This window comes from Furipterus horrens, unplaced genomic scaffold (assembly GCF_987537825.1).
Source record: "Furipterus horrens unplaced genomic scaffold, mFurHor1.1.pri manual_scaffold_3, whole genome shotgun sequence".
Classification (NCBI taxonomy): Eukaryota; Metazoa; Chordata; class Mammalia; order Chiroptera; family Furipteridae; genus Furipterus; species Furipterus horrens.
In genome coordinates this window covers 189,298,060-189,316,231 of record NW_028327173.1, presented here as the reverse complement: position 1 = coordinate 189,316,231, position 18,172 = coordinate 189,298,060, and the positions used below count along the sequence as shown (strand labels likewise).

The 18,172-nt window shown below is 37.6% G+C and overlaps 1 protein-coding gene, 1 non-coding gene and 1 pseudogene across 7 annotated transcripts in view; 1 reads left to right on the top strand and 2 right to left on the bottom strand.

The window, feature by feature from the left end:
- Positions 1-18,172, bottom strand: part of RBM25 (RNA binding motif protein 25) — a 56,160-nt gene that overhangs the window by 13,829 nt on the left and 24,159 nt on the right. For all 6 annotated transcript variants that reach the window (XM_090271095.1, XM_090271100.1, XM_090271096.1 and 3 more), the window contains 5 exons: positions 16,662-16,822; positions 11,440-11,625; positions 9,573-9,626; positions 9,268-9,351; positions 5,590-5,876 (listed from right to left, as the gene is read on the bottom strand). In XM_090271095.1, the coding sequence (XP_090127221.1) occupies positions 5,590-5,876; positions 9,268-9,351; positions 9,573-9,626; positions 11,440-11,625; positions 16,662-16,822 (772 nt within the window). The remainder of the gene's footprint in view (positions 1-5,589; positions 5,877-9,267; positions 9,352-9,572; positions 9,627-11,439; positions 11,626-16,661; positions 16,823-18,172) is intronic.
- On the top strand, positions 552-1,180 carry LOC150017008 (cytochrome c pseudogene; annotated as a pseudogene).
- Positions 15,280-15,386, bottom strand: LOC150017007 (U6 spliceosomal RNA). The gene has a single exon (XR_016510121.1). It is a non-coding gene; the product is annotated as a U6 spliceosomal RNA (small nuclear RNA).

The window sequence follows — 18,172 nt, the reverse complement described above, 5'->3', positions numbered from 1 at the left end:
AGGGTGTGAAGAAAAGAGCATTTTGGCATGTTACATAGATAAATTAAAACTATGTTTAAGAGCAATGAGGTTCTCAAATATTTAATTTGGAATGATAAAACCAAATTGCAGTGTATGGTATGATGCCAAAGATCTAATTAAATACATATATATACAAAACAATACACTATTTGTGAATTCTGTAGATGTATAAAAACACTAATTTTATATAGGTCAAATTTCCAATGATGGTTATTTAAAAGGATACTAGTTATTCCAGGGGAGGAGGAAAAGAAGAATTTTAATACCCAATAAATATCAAGAGCACTGAACTTCCAGTCCAGCAACTGGTAAACTGACCTAAAGTGGACCTCCCTGCAACACAAAAATGTATATGAGATTAGCAAATGGGATGACTGGCTTGAGAGTGGAACCCACTCTCTCTGTGTTGTGTGTAACGAAGAGCGATTTAAAAATGAGTGATGTTGTAGTTTTTCTTTCCTCTCTTCGGTTTGTCCTGGAAGTCTACAGCTCACACTCACTTCCGACTTGACTTTGGAATAGCTGGGTGCATGGTGGGGTGGGTGGGCCTGTTCTTGATCTTGGCCTCAAGGGAGTGTCATAGTAATGGGGGGAGGGAAGCAAGGTGGGTAATACCTCTTCTTTTTTAATTGCTCCAAGGACAGCTGCTGAAGAGATGCAGTAGTCCCACTCCCTTTTGGGGACGAGAAAGGGGTAGGGATTGACCTGCCATGTTGGTGAAGGAAAAGGAAGGCTAGTGGAGCTCTAGAACTGATGGCTCTGCTGGCTTAGGTCCGCCATATTAAGAGTCGAAACAAAAACAAAAAAAACAAAAAAAAAGGGTGAGAAGGGCAAGGAGATTTTTGTTCAGAAGTGTGCCCAGTGCTATCTGTGGGAGAGGGAGGCGAGCACAAGACTGGGCCAAATCTCCATGGTCCATTTGCCTGAAAGACAGGTCAGGCCCCTGGCATTTTCTCACAGGGATGCCTACAAGAATTATGTCATCACCTGGGAAGACGCTGCACTGGTGGAGTATATTTGGAGAATCCCAAGAAGTACACCCCTGGAACAAAAATGATCTTCGCTGGAGTACAGAAGTACAGACTTGATAGCTTATCTTAAAAAAGCTCCTAATGACCCCCCCACCCAAAAAAAAAAAAAAAAAGCTCCTAATGAGTAATAGTTGGCCACTGCCTTATTTATTACAAATGTCTCATGACTTTTCTATGTGTACTATATTTAAACTGATTTCATACACCAGAATTCAGATCATGAATGGCTGATAGAACATTTCCTTTGTGCGGCCCTGATTTAAATAAAATTGGCTTGTGGTTAAAGGAATATGATCAGCTTTTTGAACGGTAATTTTAGTTCAACAAGGGCTATCACTATTTTCCCCTTCTAAAAATATGATTGGGCCCTGCCTGGTGTGGCTCAGTAGATTAAGCGCCAGCCTGCGAACCAAACGGCTGCCGGTTCAATTCCCAGTCAAAACACATGCCTGGGTTGTGGGCCAGGTCCCCCAGTTGGGGGTACGTGAGAGGCAACCACACATTGATGTTTCTCTCCCTCTCTTTCTACCTCCCTTCCCCTCTCTCTAAAACTAAACAAATAATAAAAAAATAAAAATGACTGGACTTGATTTCTAATGTTCAACTTTAGACAAAGATAGTGAATGCCATCTCAAACCTGTAGGAGACTGGTTTTATATTTAGATTTATGCAACTGCTTATAGAAACATGTTTAAATACTGAGGAAATTCTGTACCTTCACTATTTCTTTGAACAGCAAGACTCACTTGTGTCTAAAATTATATTCATTAGCCTGTTAAAAGGCAAGGTCCAAACTATGCAAATTTAATTAAAATTTCCTGTATCTAATCTGTTGCCTTTTATTTAATAAAAGGCATTTTAGTGTGCTTTGTGTATATCAAATAAAGAATATTTAACACTTCAAAAATGTATATTTGAAAACTAGCTTAAGTAGACAGACATGGCTTGCCTCTTTGCATAATCACATCAAAATTGGAACTAAAATACAGAACCACCATCACTTAAACCATCAGAAATAGAGTTGAATGGAAGTCTGACAATCACAGATTTAAGGAAACCACATCCATCCAGACTGATAGGAGGGACACAGACGAGGAACCGCCTGGTCCCTCAACACGTGCAGTGGATAAAATTCAAAAGGGATATCTCGGGAGTGAGGAGTCCCAGCCCCACGCCAGGACCCCCAGCCCAGGGTTCCAGTGCTGGAAAGATAAGTCCCCACAACCTCTGGCTGCAAAAACCAACTGAGTTTGAGTAGGTGGAAAAAACTGCTGAAGCCCCAAGCAGTTCCTCTTAAAGAACTCCCACACAGACTCACTTCCTCTGAGCTCTGGCACCGGGGTGGCTGCCTGAAAGGCACCAGTGGCTGCTGGGAGAGACTGAGGTGCCTGGCATCAATGTGAGCAGAGGCCACTGTCCCTTTTCTGGGCCATCCTCCCATAGAGCCCTGGAGCCAGCAAGCTGGTATCATATCTGAGACTCCATCAACCTAACACTGTTCGACCACCTTGGAGATCCCTAGAGACTCTGCCCCACCCAACTTACAGGCCCACCCAAACTGCTGCTTTTCCTTATGAATGGTTGGTCTTGGCTCCTGATACACAACTTCCTAAATTCTAACAAGCAATAGCCGGCCTCAGTGAGCTCCAGGCCTGGCACTACCAGCAGACAGCTTGATTCACAGCTTGGCTTTGCCTGGGAATCTCCAAGGTCAGCATAAGTAGCAGCCATCTCAGATTGCTTTATAGCTCTCGTGGCCCTGGGCAAAACACTGGTAGGGGCTGACCCTGGCTTGCACCACCCAGGAAACCCCAGGGCTAGGGCACCCAGTGGACAGTTACAGACCATGTCTGAGCACCACCACCCTGATCCTACAGAGCTGATCCTCCACTGAGGGTGGAGGTTGGTGGTTTAGTGGTTATAACCAAACACTGCTATTGACTGGCCTGGGTAAATCCCTCCCACTGACCTGCCAACAGCCCACACAAAGTATTCACCTCGAGGTGTACTCAGCCCACACAAGGGGCTCACCTCAAGTAACCAGCGTGGGAGGTAGTGGAGGCTGTGCCACTGGACCCTACAGGACACCTACCACATTAGGCCACACTACCAAGACAGGGAGTCAAAGCAGCTCTACCTAATACAGAGAAAAAACACAGGGAGGCTGCCAAAACAAGGACACAGGGAAACATGGCACAAATGAAAGAACCGATCAAAACTCCAGAAAAAGAACTAAACAAAATGGAGATAAGCAATCTATCAGATGCAGAATTCAAAACACTGGTTATAAGATTGCTTAAGGAACTTAGCAAGGACCTCAGGCACATAAAAAAGATCCAGTCAGAAATGAAGTATACACTAATGGAAATAAAGAACAATGTACGGGGAAACACCAATACAGTGGATGAAGCTGAGAATCAATTCAATGATTTGGAACATAAGAAAAAAAAACCCATCAATCACAGCAAGAAGAAAAAAAGAATCCAAAAAAATGAGGATCGTATAAGCAGTCTCTGGAACAACTTCAGGAGGGCCAACACTTGCATCATAGGGGTGCCAGAAGGAGAAGAGAAAGAGTAAGAAATTGGAATTTTTTTTGAAAAAACAGTGAAAGAAAACTTCCCTATTTTGGTGAAGGAAATAAGACATGCAAATTCAGGAAGCACAGACAGTCCCAAACAAGGTGGATGCAAGGAGGCTCACTCTTAAGACACATCATAATTAAAATGCCAAAGGTTAAAAATGAAGAGAGAATCTTAAAAGCAGAAAGAGAAAAGCAGAGTTACCTACAAAACAGTCCCCATAGAGTGTCAGCTGATTTCTCAAAGAAACTTTGCAGGTTAAAAGGGATTGGCAAGAGACCTGCAGCCAAGATTACTCTATCCAGCAAAGATATCATTTATAATTTAAGGGCAGATAAAGAGCTTCCCAGACAAGAAAAATCTAAAGGAGTTCATCATCACCAAACCATTACTATATGAAATGTTAAAGGGACTTAAGAAAAAGTAGTTCAAAATTATGAACAATAAAATGGCAAGAAATACATATTTATCATCAACTGAATCTAAAAACAAAGTAGGCAAACAAGAACAGAGACAGAATGATGGATACAGAGAGCATTTTGATGGTTGCCAGATGGGAGGAGGGTGTGGGAAATGGGTGAAGAGGTGAGGGAACTAAGAAGTACAAATAGGTAGTTACAGAATAGCCATGGGGATGTAAAGTCGGCGGCGGCGGCAGCCGTCCGTCTCGAGAGACGATGGTGTAGCTTCTTAAGTGTCTATCTGCACCGCCGAGAATGGCTGTGCAGTCCGACACGGGAGTGACACGGCATCTGTCTCCTCCCGTGTTGAATTGACATCTTGCGATGACGCTGGAGTGTCCTCTCCAGTGGAGCTGAAGCTACAGAGCCTGGGCAGGGTGATATGGAGGGTCCGCTGTTGCCCATGCAGCAGACCCCCCCTCTCTTCGCAGCTGAAGGATCCAAGGGAAAGACGGAGTCGATACAGCTTGGCTTCAGGTGCGCCGCAGGAGTTGCCGGTGTTGACTACAACGTCAAACCGCCTTAGGGACTCCGGCTCCGGATTTTCTGTCGGGGTTTACTCCCTTAGCCTTTCCCCAGAAGAGGTATGCCGCAAGGCAGCGGAGGTTTTTTGGAGTCAGAGTTTTCCTTCTCTGATGTACCCTGACTGGAAGATCGAACCAGCGACACTTAGCTCGCAGGCCGACGCTCAATCCACTGAGCTAAACCAGCCAGGTATGGGGATGTAAAGTACAGCATAGGAAATGGAGTAGCCAAAGAACTTATATGCATGACTCATAGACATGAACAATGGTGTGGGGGATTGCCTGAGGGAATGGGGATTTCTGGGCGGAGGGGGGCAAAGGGGGAAAAATCAGGACAACTGTAATAGCATAATCAATAAAATATAATTTAAAAAAATAAGTTAATTTCAAAAAAAAAAAACAACCTAGCTTTAAAAAAAGATGTGTTTTTCCTCCCTTCTTCCTATTCTAGTCTCCCTTTTCCACTTCGTTTGTTCATTAATTGAAATCAAAATAATTATGAAATTTTTCTAAATACAAAACAAAAAAAAGGTGAAATTACTAGGAGTCATAAAGAGTAAATTTAGAGTCTGGAAGGCGAGTTGTGGGCACCCAGTGGACAATAGGACCAAATAAAAGACACCACAGGCTAAGCGCTGTGTTGCTACAGCTGACTTCCCAGTATACAGGATCAATGAAACAGTGACTAGGAAATAAAGGCCATCAGCTCAGGAAGACAACAGAGAATCCTGTTTGCCCAGAGCACTGGGTGGACAGTTGGGTGTGTTCTGGGACTGTATAAAAACTGGTTTAAGACAGAAACTAATCTTGAAGACAAAAACTGTTACTTTCGCTAGTGTTTTCTGTGTGCAATATAGCAAGTCTGGCATGCTCTGTGGTTAAGGAAGTTATCTCATCACGTACATGTAAATGATCCTAAGAGTGCTAACCTGCAGTTCTCAGCAAAGCAGTAACTTCCATGAAGCCTTACCTTGATCGACTCCGATCCTTATTGCGATCCGAACTCCTTTCCCGATCGCGGTCACGATCTCTTTCTCTGTCCCGATCTCGATCTCTCTCCTTTGTCCGGTCACGATCCCTATCCCGTTCTCGTTCCCGCTCCCGTTCCTTCTCCTTTTCTCGTTCACGTTCTCTTTCCCTTTCTCGTTCCCGTTCTCGCCTTTCTCGTTCCCTTTCACGCTCCCTCTCTCTTTCTCTCCGTTCTTTCTCAATTTCCTGTCTTTCTTTTTCTTTTTTGCCTTTCTCTTCTTCCAGTTTCTAGAAACCAATAAAAGTACTTTTAGAGTTAATTCTGTAGCTCCAATATTCAGATTTTTCCCGGCGCACTGCGCAATATTGGGAACAAAACAACAACAACAACAACAAAACCACTGGTACTTTATGATCAAATACTTGTGGTTTTACTTGAGAAAATTAAACTAAGGCAATCACAAGACTAAATAGATTTCGTGCAAAACCATATGCTCTACAGAGACCAGGTATCTCCAATCTTGGATGCTGGGAGATTGTGTCAAGTGTGGCTGGCCACTCAATGATTATATAGTAACTAAAATGTCCATGAGAAATGTGTTGGTTCATAATAATTTCTTAAATACAATCAGTTGGCTAAAACATAATTCTTCCCATTATAAATTTCTGTAAATCAGTGGGACTACCGATACTAATCTCAGCCCCAGACTTCCCATTACCTAAAGGTTACTAGTTAAGGGTTTTAAAGAGGAGGTGGGAAAAGAATCAGGCCACTGTAATACAGCTACATAGTCTACCCTCTGGTTTGCCCACCCTTCAAAAGGCAAGGTGAATTCAGCCAAGATCTGCTTTACTATCTATGTTGAAACATTTACTCCCATCATTACAAGATGGATAGCCCACCAAATTCAAAAGTTTAAAAATCACTCACTTCAAGCAAAATAATTATTGTAAACAATATTTTCATTTAACTTAACCTTAAAAACAACATATTTATGGCCCTTATACCTACAAGACAATAAAAATATATCAACAGTGATAAATCCATCCTTGGAAGGAACGATTGCATATTAACTTACAGATGCTGTGCTAGGACATGGATCGCCAACACTGGATTAACCTTGCCTACAAGCTATGTTTCTGGGAGGAAGAGCAAGTACACGGTTCACATATAAACCAAATAACAAAATCAAACCAAGTTTGAACCCTGACAAGATTACCAGTGTACCACACGGTTTCTACACAATCTCAGAAAGAAAAAGAAAATATCGCAAAGAGGAAAAACAAAAACAAAACATATTTATCCCTTTGGTTCCATGATTAGAGTCACTGAAATTTAAACCATAGCAATAAATGTGCATTTTTTTTTTTCTTTTCTCAGTCATGTAAAGCATTTAAAACAACTTTAAAAAGCAATCTTACCTGTTATACTCTTTTCTCTTGCTCAGGGATCAGAGAACTGAGAGAGGATTATGAAAGAAAAGCTAATGTATGAGAACTCAATATATTCAGCTGCTGTGCCAGTCTGTATCAAAATAGAATGCAGGCAAAGCTAAAACTGAATACATTGAAATTACAAAGGGGAAGAGAAAAAGAAATGGTAGAAGACAGAAACTGAAAGCTACTTAAAGGGGCAAATTCTAATTTCTGAAACAGTTCTAATTAATTAGAAAAATTTAAATTTTACAATGAGGCTAGACTACATAAAACTTACCTCAGTGTCATACACTTATAAAGAAATTTATTTCTGAGATAAATACTTACAGATTATTTTAGCTGTTCCAATAATTTCTTTTGTAGAATTCCTCAATTTTTTACTCTTGCTTAGTCACTGCACTACTTATTTCTTAAGTGTATAGTTTCACTTATGTAAATAATTTGTTTCAGAACTCAATTCAAAGGTTTTGTTCTAAGTAAATGAAAAAGTGAGTGAATCTAGTTCATACTAAAAGCATTTTTACAAGATTATATATGCAATAAATAGATACAAACACACATACATATGTATTTTAAGACAAAGACTGAAGAAAGAGGAAATGGAGTCTAAAATGATATAAGAAAGTAATGAAATAATGAAAAGGACAGAAAAAATCATAAATCTTACCTTATTCTCTCTTCAGACTCATCCGTGCTGTAAATGGACGCCCCCTGCCACGCTGATACCCTGACAGTCTGCGGTTACTTAATAAACTCATACCAAAACATGCAAAGGTTCACTGAGCTCATTTTTTGTTACTCAAGTTTTAACATTTCCTTTGACCATACCACCCAGTAAAATGAACATTTTTTCTTTTTCATTTCTTTTATTACAGCACATTTTGGAAATTCAAAACATTCCCCCCTGCAGTGAATTAAGTCTTAGGCAATCAAATGCCTCACAGCTTCTCAAAACTCTGAAGCAGGTATCTTGAATTAATTTTTTAAGAACATGATTTCATCATACTTCACCAATGACATGACAGGGTTTTTAACAAATAACAAAAAGGGGTAAACCACACACACACAACTATATTCTACTTTCAAGCTTACTCAGACATTTAATTTGAATATTAAACCTAACCAAAAATATTCCTCTAAAATGACCTCCCATGGACTACGCTCTTAAACTCTAAAAATCAATTCGGGAGAACTGCATTTGTGCTTTTAGACATATTCAATTCCTGAAAAAGCACTGTGTATGTGAGCTAGGGATGGGCCTGGATAGTAAGTGTTCAGCAGCATTAACTGTCAACTTGGAATTTTGAAAGCAATAAGAAAAAGATTAAATAAAATACAAATACAACATTTCACTGAATTAAAGGTCATTCAGTCTTATGAGGAAGAACCAGCAATATCTTAATTCTAATATTAAAATATATTTCATGCAGTGTTTGCATTTCACTGTCCATAAGCATCACCTTCAACATCAGCGAACATTCAGATACACTGTTGTTGACAGAAGCTTTCAATAGGCAAAACTCGTGAGTGGGATTTACTATGCACAAATACCCATTTCCAAGCCAGTTACCCCTTTGCATATTTTTCTGAGGGGGCATCCATAAATATAATAAAAAACAGAAGCTCATACTTACATCCTATTCCTTGTTACTTTCCAAGCTGAGTGTTTCATCTTGCATTAGTCACCATATGATCTCTATCATAATGGTGGGGGGTCAATGAATAGATTAGCTTTATGGGCATTTACAGTTCTTCCATGCATCTAAAATTTGGTAAGTCTGGTAACCACTGACCTACTTTTTAAAATCTCCCCCTCTCAACTTAAATCTATACAAATATAATCTTAAATTCTAATCTCAGCTCTAAAGAAAAGGTTTTCCGAAGATTTAAGTTAAATAATTGCCCCCAGAAATAAACTACAGTGTATGTTATCCTGCCCCCTTGAATCTAGTTTAAATCTGACCTTGATGTTTATGTGGAAATCTAAAAATAAAATTTGCTTTCACTCACATTAAAGTGAGATGACTGCAGAATAGTCAGTAACTGAAAAAAACTAAGTACAATATGTCAAGGTCCACTTTAATATGAACTGGTCTTCTGTTTTTTTCTATCTAAGTATCAATTAAACCTATAAAAAGCATTTAAAAGTATATCCTAATGTAAGGTCGATTTTTTTGGTCTGTTTGCTTTGGATTCTGTAAAAAGTCTAGATTGGTATCAAGTGAAAAAACAAGAATACTACCTTGTGTGTGTCTCTGAATTTGCTGATCTCTCGGGATATTAGGTCTCTTTTGTCTTCTTCCATTTCTATAGCATTTATATCCTCCTAAAAGACAAAGGGGACAAAAGAGAATGCATAAAGATCATCTAATAAAAAGTAAAGATTAGATATCTGTACAGGTCTTACAAAAGATAGAAGCAAATAAAAAGAACTAATATAGTAACAAAGCTAACTAAGTTAAATAGTCAAAAATCATATGAACTAGAATCACAAATCTGGCAATTAGCAGTAAATAGTTACTGTCAAAGCCTACAATGTGAACAAACCTTAGTGATGAGTGGGTAAGGGATCAGAGGTGCCACTGGAAATCTGCGGAAAATCTGCGAAAAAATCCACAAAGACTTTTTTACAAAAAACACACAAGAGTTCATATTACTCTGTAAAACAATGCCCTGTATGTTTTTACTACAAACAATGCAAGATTTCCGTGACATTTTCTTGATTTCAAATTACTTGAGAACAATAAGTACATTTCACTCACTGTCTATTACCTCTCCTATCACCTCCTCTCCCTCCAACTCCCCTGAACAATGGAGTAAGGAGGGTCTTACACTAGCGGGGCTTTATCCTTGATCCAGATATAGGAAACAATCATACCAGGAAACTGCCTATGATTTCTGCCACAGAGCAGGATTTCTTTGATCCTCTCCTAGCAACCCATATCCAACATAAAGTCTAGTTATTTCCTCCTTTCCCATTAATCAGGGAAGAGAGAACACTCCACAGGCCTCGATTACCCTGTACCTGACTAACTCTCTCAATTACTATTCCCAACTATCAGCATTTATTTCACCAGACAGGTATATTTATGACCATGCTGGAAGAAGAAATCAAGTAATAAAAATGTATTTGCCCACAAAGAAAATTGAAGATGGCCTAATAAGACAATGGAATCTAAAGTAATATGAACCTTGACATTCAGTCACAATGTATTTCATAGTACTTTTTTATGATATAGGCAATCCATGCATATAGCATAATTCCAACTTAAAAAAAAAAATTTTACTTATTTACTTTTAGAGAGAGGGAAAGAGGGGAAGAGGAAGAAAGAGAAAGACATCAGTGTGCAAGAGATACATGATCAGTTGCCTCTCGCACACCCGCATCTGGATACCTGGCTCACAACCCAGGCGTGTGCCCTTACTGGGAATTGAACCGGCAACCCTTCCTTTCGCAGGCCAGCACTCAATCCGCTGAGCCACACCAGCCAGGGATAATGCCAACATTTTTAAAAATCACGCTTCCCCTAACTGGTGTCCCTCAGTAGGGTGAATGTCATCCCACAAACCAAAAGGTCACTGGTTCAATTCCCTGTCAGGACAAATGCCTGGGTTGCAGGCCAGGTCCCCAGTAGAGACTTATGAGAGAGGCAACCAATCCATGTATCTCTCACACATTCATCTTTCTCTCCCTCTCCCTCCCTCCCCCTCCCTCTAAAAATAAATAAAATCTTTAAAAAAAAAAACAAAAAAACTTTCCATAATTTCTCCAAGTTTAATTCAAAAGAAATGAGTATAAAAACAAACATTGTTTTTCAACCTGGACCGGCTACTGTTCAGTTACTTGGTCTGATAAGAGTGGCGACAACGCAACACACCAGGGAGGAGGGTCCACCCTGTGCTGCTCTGTTAGTTCTCCGGTTAGAGTCTGAACAGCATTATTGTCCATGGGGGAGACAATACATGATTTATCAGGAGAGGCAGCAAAAAATTTTTCTTAAATGGGTAAAAATCCTCAGTGAATGAGACTAGCATCCTGCTTGGAGCAGAGACAGAATGATAATTATGAAGTAATGCAAAACACAGCCAGCCTCTTCACAGCCAAACAAGAACATTTCACTGTAACGCTTAATATCAGTCCATACACTTCATTACTCAAGGTGTATCTCCTTACTGACTTTGAATCCAAAGCTAAGCACAAGTTTCCATGCCAGTGCATTTCAAACATAAAAAACAGAAATGTTTTGGTTAAAAAATTAAAAGTTAATTGATCAAATTGGGCTTAACAGTATATTATTATAAATGCTAGTCATTCTGTTTCCCCCTCAAAAGTTGAAATGTAATGAAAGCACAAGAGTGACACTATAAAAGTCAACTGTAGAAATGACTGTTGTCAGAAATCAGTAACACATACGTCCTCTTTCTTTTCCTTCTTCTTCTTCCTCGGGTGAGCGTCAGATTCTTGAGAAGGGGCATTGAGCTCGCTGGAGTATTCACGTATTAAAACTTCAATGGCCCCTTTGATCATCTGATCTCTTCTCTTTGTCTCTTCATCTAAGGCTTCTTCATCATCATTAGTGACCGTTTCTGGCCTGGCATTCTTAAAAACAACAACAAAAAGAAACAATGCAAATTCAGGAGTGGGGGGAGAGGGAGAATCAACCAAAAAAATGAAAATCATTCTAAAACAAGTTAGTAAACAAAATAAACAAAATGTTTTCTCCAAACATTTCTGTAGTCTTATTAAATGCAGATTTAGTTTTGCTCTTAACTTTATAAAATTAAACTTGTTTTAGTGTTTTTTCCTTAGATGCTGCTACTTTATCATTTTCTTTTCCTTTTTTCCCTTGACAGCTAATATTCTGATCCTTACCCAGCTACAGAAAGATTAAATCACAGGACTAGCATACTGCACAAAACATCTGCCAAGCTTTTCCAATCTTTCAGACTATCTTGCTCAATAGCTGCACAAACTTAAGAATGTTTGCTAAACAACTGAACAGTTGAAAATTTAATTATGTGAAAAAAGCAAATTATAATGTTATGTACACTATGCTAGCCACTATTTAAAATAAAAGCATGCGTAGGTGAAGCGAACAAAAATCACTAGACAATTTTCTGCAATAAAATGCAAGCATCAGTTAGGTCAGGGGCTGAAACCAATGGCTTCTTTTTTCCCCTCTGCTTTTTAAAAACTTCTGTAATGTGAAAATACCACTTATAAAAATCATATGCACTAAGGAGGAATCAACTCTGAATATTGTATGTCTTTCTCCCCATGACTTGCACATGTAACATTATAAAAAATAAAAACACGAAAGTCGCATTGTAATATTTCTAGCAAATAAGCAACTGACTGTAAGACTTTATTAATTAAAAAAGAAGTCTAGAATTTACTTATGTCAACATGAAAAAAATTACTGGCTTCTAATGTACTACAATTCTTGTTTCTAGGTTTTATTTCAAGTCCCCCAATTAAGAAATTAATCCAGTTCAAACCACAAAATTTAGAGAATGACCCCAAAACAATGGATGATTTCCAGTTGGTTACTCTCAATTCCTCTCTTCTTAAAACTTAAAAAGAACTGAAAAAGTATAACAAAGAAGCAACAAAATAAACAGAGGTATGCTTACAAAAACTTTTGTAATTTAAAACTATATATATACACGCATTCCCCTAAGTACTTATCAATTTACTTGGTAAACATATATTATGCACATTTTCAGATAAGCAAACATGAACCACACTCTTCTGCACAAATGCTGGCTCCTTATCACAACACATACAACCCTAATCAAGGTTGAGTTTAATTGTTAACGTAAGAAAAACAAAAATAACCTTAATATATCCTAGCAGTTATTTCTTAACCACCAGCATTCTGAAAGCAATGTCCAACAAGTACTTACTCAACAAGCATTTATTTCTTAAATGAATTTGCTCAACAAATTAAGAGCCTATTGTTTGCAAGATACTATACTAAATAGTAAAAAATTTTAGAACTGAAAAGAAATAACCTTGCCCTTAAGCACTTAACAATAAAGGATAAGAGAAAGTTATGACATAAATAACTTCAATATAAGTTGTTCAATATTATAAAATGAACCACTGTAAGTTTCTTTCTCAAACCTGCCTCTTCATCCAATCTTCTGGTAGCCAACTTTTTTCAGTTTGGCATCTTAAATAAAGACAAGCTACTTTACACGAGGACTGTAATTAAATTGTTAAAATTATTTTTCAAAAATATTGTAAATTATAATTCTGACAATGTGTTCCTTTCTTACTTTAAATCAATAATACATAACAATAAGGTCTTTATGCAGCTTTCATTAAAATCCCTTCAGTGATACTCTGCTTCTCCACAGGTTTTAAATTAATGAATTTACACCCCCCCCCCCCCCCCCCCCGTAAACTTGTCAGTGAAACCATAAGTCCTGAGACACACTTGGCTATTTCACCCAACCCTCAGCTGCTGAGACCTAAATTCTTTATTATGAAAATGTACTTTATGAGAAAGCATCCAACTCTGTCTTTAGCTTTCCCCTACATTCTATAAATTACTTTCCATGAACACTCTACATCTCCATGCTCTTCTAAGACTAAGGACAGAAGTGGGGTTTTAAGTCCAAAGGTCAACTCATCTAAAAATACCCACTGCCCCTAAATTCCCTACCACCATCCTAAATAAAAGTTTAAATATTAGTAGAATCAGTCTTAGCTAATAAGCATTTGAAATGAACTAATTCACACTACCTTATGAATGACTAAAGCCCCTTGATCTATAGAAAAACATACATTTTTAAAAGGAAAGCTAATTAGCCCAAATCGCTTAATTGTTAGTAACCAGACATATGGAAAGAAGTGTTATTTTTGGTTTCAACTTGCTCTACCCTGAGTCCTCAATCATAAACAATTTCCTGATTTCCAGTTTCTTCTTCCACTTCAGGAACAAAAAGCACACTCAATACTGAACAGCAAAGGATGAAGTGTTTAGCAGTACAACAGAATTACAGATACCAATTAAGTATCTGAGATATTTACGTGGCCCACTTATTTGGCTCTTTTCAGACGAAAATTTAAAAGCTTCAACAGTAAAGCTACTAGTTGTAAAGCTGGAACAGCTCTTCTAGGCTCCTTTGGCACTGACTTCTAGAATCCAAAACAAGGACTTCTTGGGGAACTTAAGCAAATGCAGAGCTTTCTTTTGATGAAATGTAGATTCAGCCACACTGATTAGCTGGCAAAGATGTGAAGATATTCCTACCTACACCACCTATTACCATCTAAAATGTAATGTTAAGTGGCTCTTTTCAGAGATTATCTGTACCCCAAACTTGTCAGAATTCATTCTTGAAACCATGCTAACTGCACCCAGGAGTAACATCTGTTAATTTTTTTTATTTCATCTTTTCTGAAATAACTTTTTATTGGAGGTGGCTTCAATTCCATTCCTGAAGACATAAACAGATTTCAATTGTGGTTACTCTTGCTAGAGTCACAAAATTGTGCATCTCCTTATTCATATAAATACACACACACACACACACACACACAGTGAAGTGCTTTACTTCATTCATGTTCAGAGTACACTATCTGCACATACAAATTAAACCACCTCATAAGTTTATAATTAAACACAGCAAAAACAATGAGTCCCAGGGAGTTATTTAAAACAAAAACAAAAAACTCTGAAGGTATCAAATCAATGCTTTATTCTAAATAAGAATTCAATTCTCACCGTAAGAAAAATCTGAAAAAAATTTTGGCATAGTTCATTTTTTTTTTTTTTTTTAAGATTTTAATTCTGCTAGATAGCAAGCAGTGCTGCTTTGAGATACACTTTATATTCCAGAGAAACTGTATTTTATTATTTCCTTATAAAACTAGGTAAGAATAGTAAGATTACCAGAAGAGCAATATAACTACAACTGTTATTCAATAAATGTGCATTCTATTCTTGTTATGAGCAAAACTTGATTATCCTTGGTTCTGTGCAGGTACAAGATACAGCAACACACTCTGAACTCCTGGCTCTTTCTATCTTGTAATCAGAAAATGGGAGGAGGATACGGGAATGAAAGAGGGTACAAAGGACTGTGAGAGACAGGGAGATACAAACAATATATACTACAAAGCAGACTGCCATTAACAGCAGGAAATACCTACTTGATAGAGAAGAGTGAATTAAAGTCTGCCTGAGAAGAATCAAGGGGTAGGACTGCTGAAGGCTATATGAATCAAGTAACATTTTTTTTTTTAAATATGGAACACTTCACGAATTTGAGTGTCATCCTTGCACAGGGGCCATGCTAATCTTCTCTGTATTGTTCCAATTTTAGTGTATGTGCTGCCAAAGTGAGCACCCAAGTAACATTTTAATTATATTAACTGTGTGAACGGAATTTCAACAGGGAGCAAGGATGGGGAACAAGGACATGAGATGTAAGCAAAGCACAAAGTTTGTATGGATATATGACTGAATGGAGGGTGACTGGTGGGGGGGGATACGAGAAAGGTAGATTAAAGCAAGCCATGAATACCATGTTAAGAATATGGGCTTTAAACTATAAGAAATTCAAAGCCATTAAGGATGGATGAGCAGGAGGTTGGCATGATAATAATTACGTTTCAGAAATATAGGCTGTACTGTGACAGTGAGATGAGAGAAAAATAAATGCAGAGAAATGAGTTAAAATGTTATTAAAAGTCCAAGGAAAGATAGAAAAAAGCTATTTACAAAACAATACTTAGAATTCAATCCTATATTTATAAAGAAAAACAAATACACATATCCCTACCAAAACTACATTCCTCCATATAGAAAACTGTCTGGAAGAATATGCAACAAAAATGTCTACAGTGGTTACTAATGGTGATGGGATTATAAGTGATAACTTAGTTTCTTATAGCTCTATTTGATGAGTTTTTTACAAAGAGCATACAATGTTTTTTGTAAAGGGAGGGGTGTAACCAAAAAAGCTATTCTATTTTGAATAATAATAAGGCTTGAGAGCCAAAGGCTGTTTTGTTTTTGTAGACAGAAAGATAATAATAAATCTATTTGGGATTCAGTCAGCTTGAGGTGCAAAAAGAAACTAGAAAGGGATAACTAAGAAACATAAACTCAGATTATAGCTATTTTTTTGTTTAAAGGGAGTAATAACGTATACAACATAAAAATTCCTTTACTTCAGCTTCGCTATAGCCACCAACCTGAGGAAAATAATATTGATGCTTATTTTCAATATTTTAGAACCTGTGTACTTCTAAAAGAGAGGGCAACTAATAAAAATTGTGTAGACTGAAATAAATATATTTTGTACTTACTTACAAAGCTGCCTTAATGAATTAGCTCTGTTTGGAATAGTCTTTACCAATGTTTTCTCTGGCAAGTTAACCTTGTCTAGTCTCCCTTACTACCTTCATCCCAACCTGAAACAAGCAAACCAACAGCCATCCCCCCACAGTGGGTGGATAAAAAGGCTTCAAGTAACAATAAACTCTATAACAACACCCTTCTGCATGTGAGTCACAAGCGTGATAATCTTGTAAAGCCGCATATTAGATTCATTTACAATCAGTGTTTACACTAAAAGAGCACATCTGGCCTACTAAAGATAACATCATGGAAAACATACCCCATTAGAAGCTTTCTTCTTTGCTTTCCATTCATCCAGTTGTGCCTTTGTCTTTGCATCAACTTTAACAAGCAGTTTCTTCTCTCCAATCTGCAGGTCATGCAATAACCTGAGTGCCCGGAGGGTAGATTCAGGCTCCTTATACTCACAGAATCCAAAGGCTAGCAGTAAACGTAAAGGATTAGTAAAATATCAATATAATTATGAAAGATAAAAAAAATTAATGGAAAATTAAAATCATTCGAGACCAAGCGTTGTGAATCTACACAAGGACCATTCATGTTGTCACTCCTCCCTTCCCTTCCATTACCTCTGAAAGGGGTTTCACTTTCACACCCCGACCAAAAGGAAAAAGAGAAGACAAAGAAAGAAAATTCTAATTAGGCAAACTGCTACTGATTAGAAGTGCTGATTAAAAAGTTAACAAAATCAACAAATTCCATGACTGAGACTGTTAATTACTTTATGAATTCATTCCATCCAGACTTAACAGCTACAAATAAGAACAGGCTGCCCCAACATGAATAAAGCACTTTTCTGAGAAGTTAAACAATAAAAGTAATAATCTCTTATCCTAGTTACTCATCGAATTTTTCTACATTTATTTCATTTTAATAACTAGGCTAGTCTATTATTATCATGGCTTTAAGTCAGAGATATTAAAACAAAATTAAAGAGTAACCTAAAAGTTGAAAGTGAAGTTAAACAAATGAATCTAAATATGTATACAGTTAATGACATAACCACAGAGAAAAACTATTCTAAGTGAATTCAAAACTGAAAATTTGACCATACATTTTTAGTATGACATCATACCTAAGGACAAAAAGATGTTGATAAAAAAAATTTTTCAATAATCATATTTTGATGATAGTGTTGGTATTATTAGTCTGAAAGTGTTGCATGTAAATTGTGAGGTGAAGCAAGCCAGTAATTATTAAATACTTTGTCATCCCAGATGTCCTTGAACTCAGGATTCTCAGTGTGGGAGAAAGGAAATACAGACACATGACAGAAAAGGTTAAATAAAAACCTTTTAGTCCTGAATCTGAATTAATGTGCACTGGAAAGACAAAAAAGCAAAGACCATACCACTCTCACAAAGAGTACACTTAATTCCTAGGCTGTGTTTTGAAGGCAGTTATTCACTAAAAGGAACCAGAGCACCTTAAGAGAAATGGCTGATCCCAAATCCAAGGCAGAATATCTACTAGACTGAGCTCGGAATGTCTTGTCATTCCAGATGACAAAGAAGCTATCAAAGGCAGGCTTGTATCAAAACCACTGGAAATCCAACTTGCAGAGGAAACTAACTGATGACAGCTTAAGATTCACCTGCAATAATAGCAATTAATCCATATTAAGTAAAATAATAACAAATTGACTACGTTTCAAACCTTCAGTTCAAAATAGTTCTTTAGAGAGTTCTGGCCAAGATGGAGGCCTAGACAGACATGCTGTGTATCCCTCCACAACTAAGAAGGAATACAACTACCTCAAAACTGGAGACA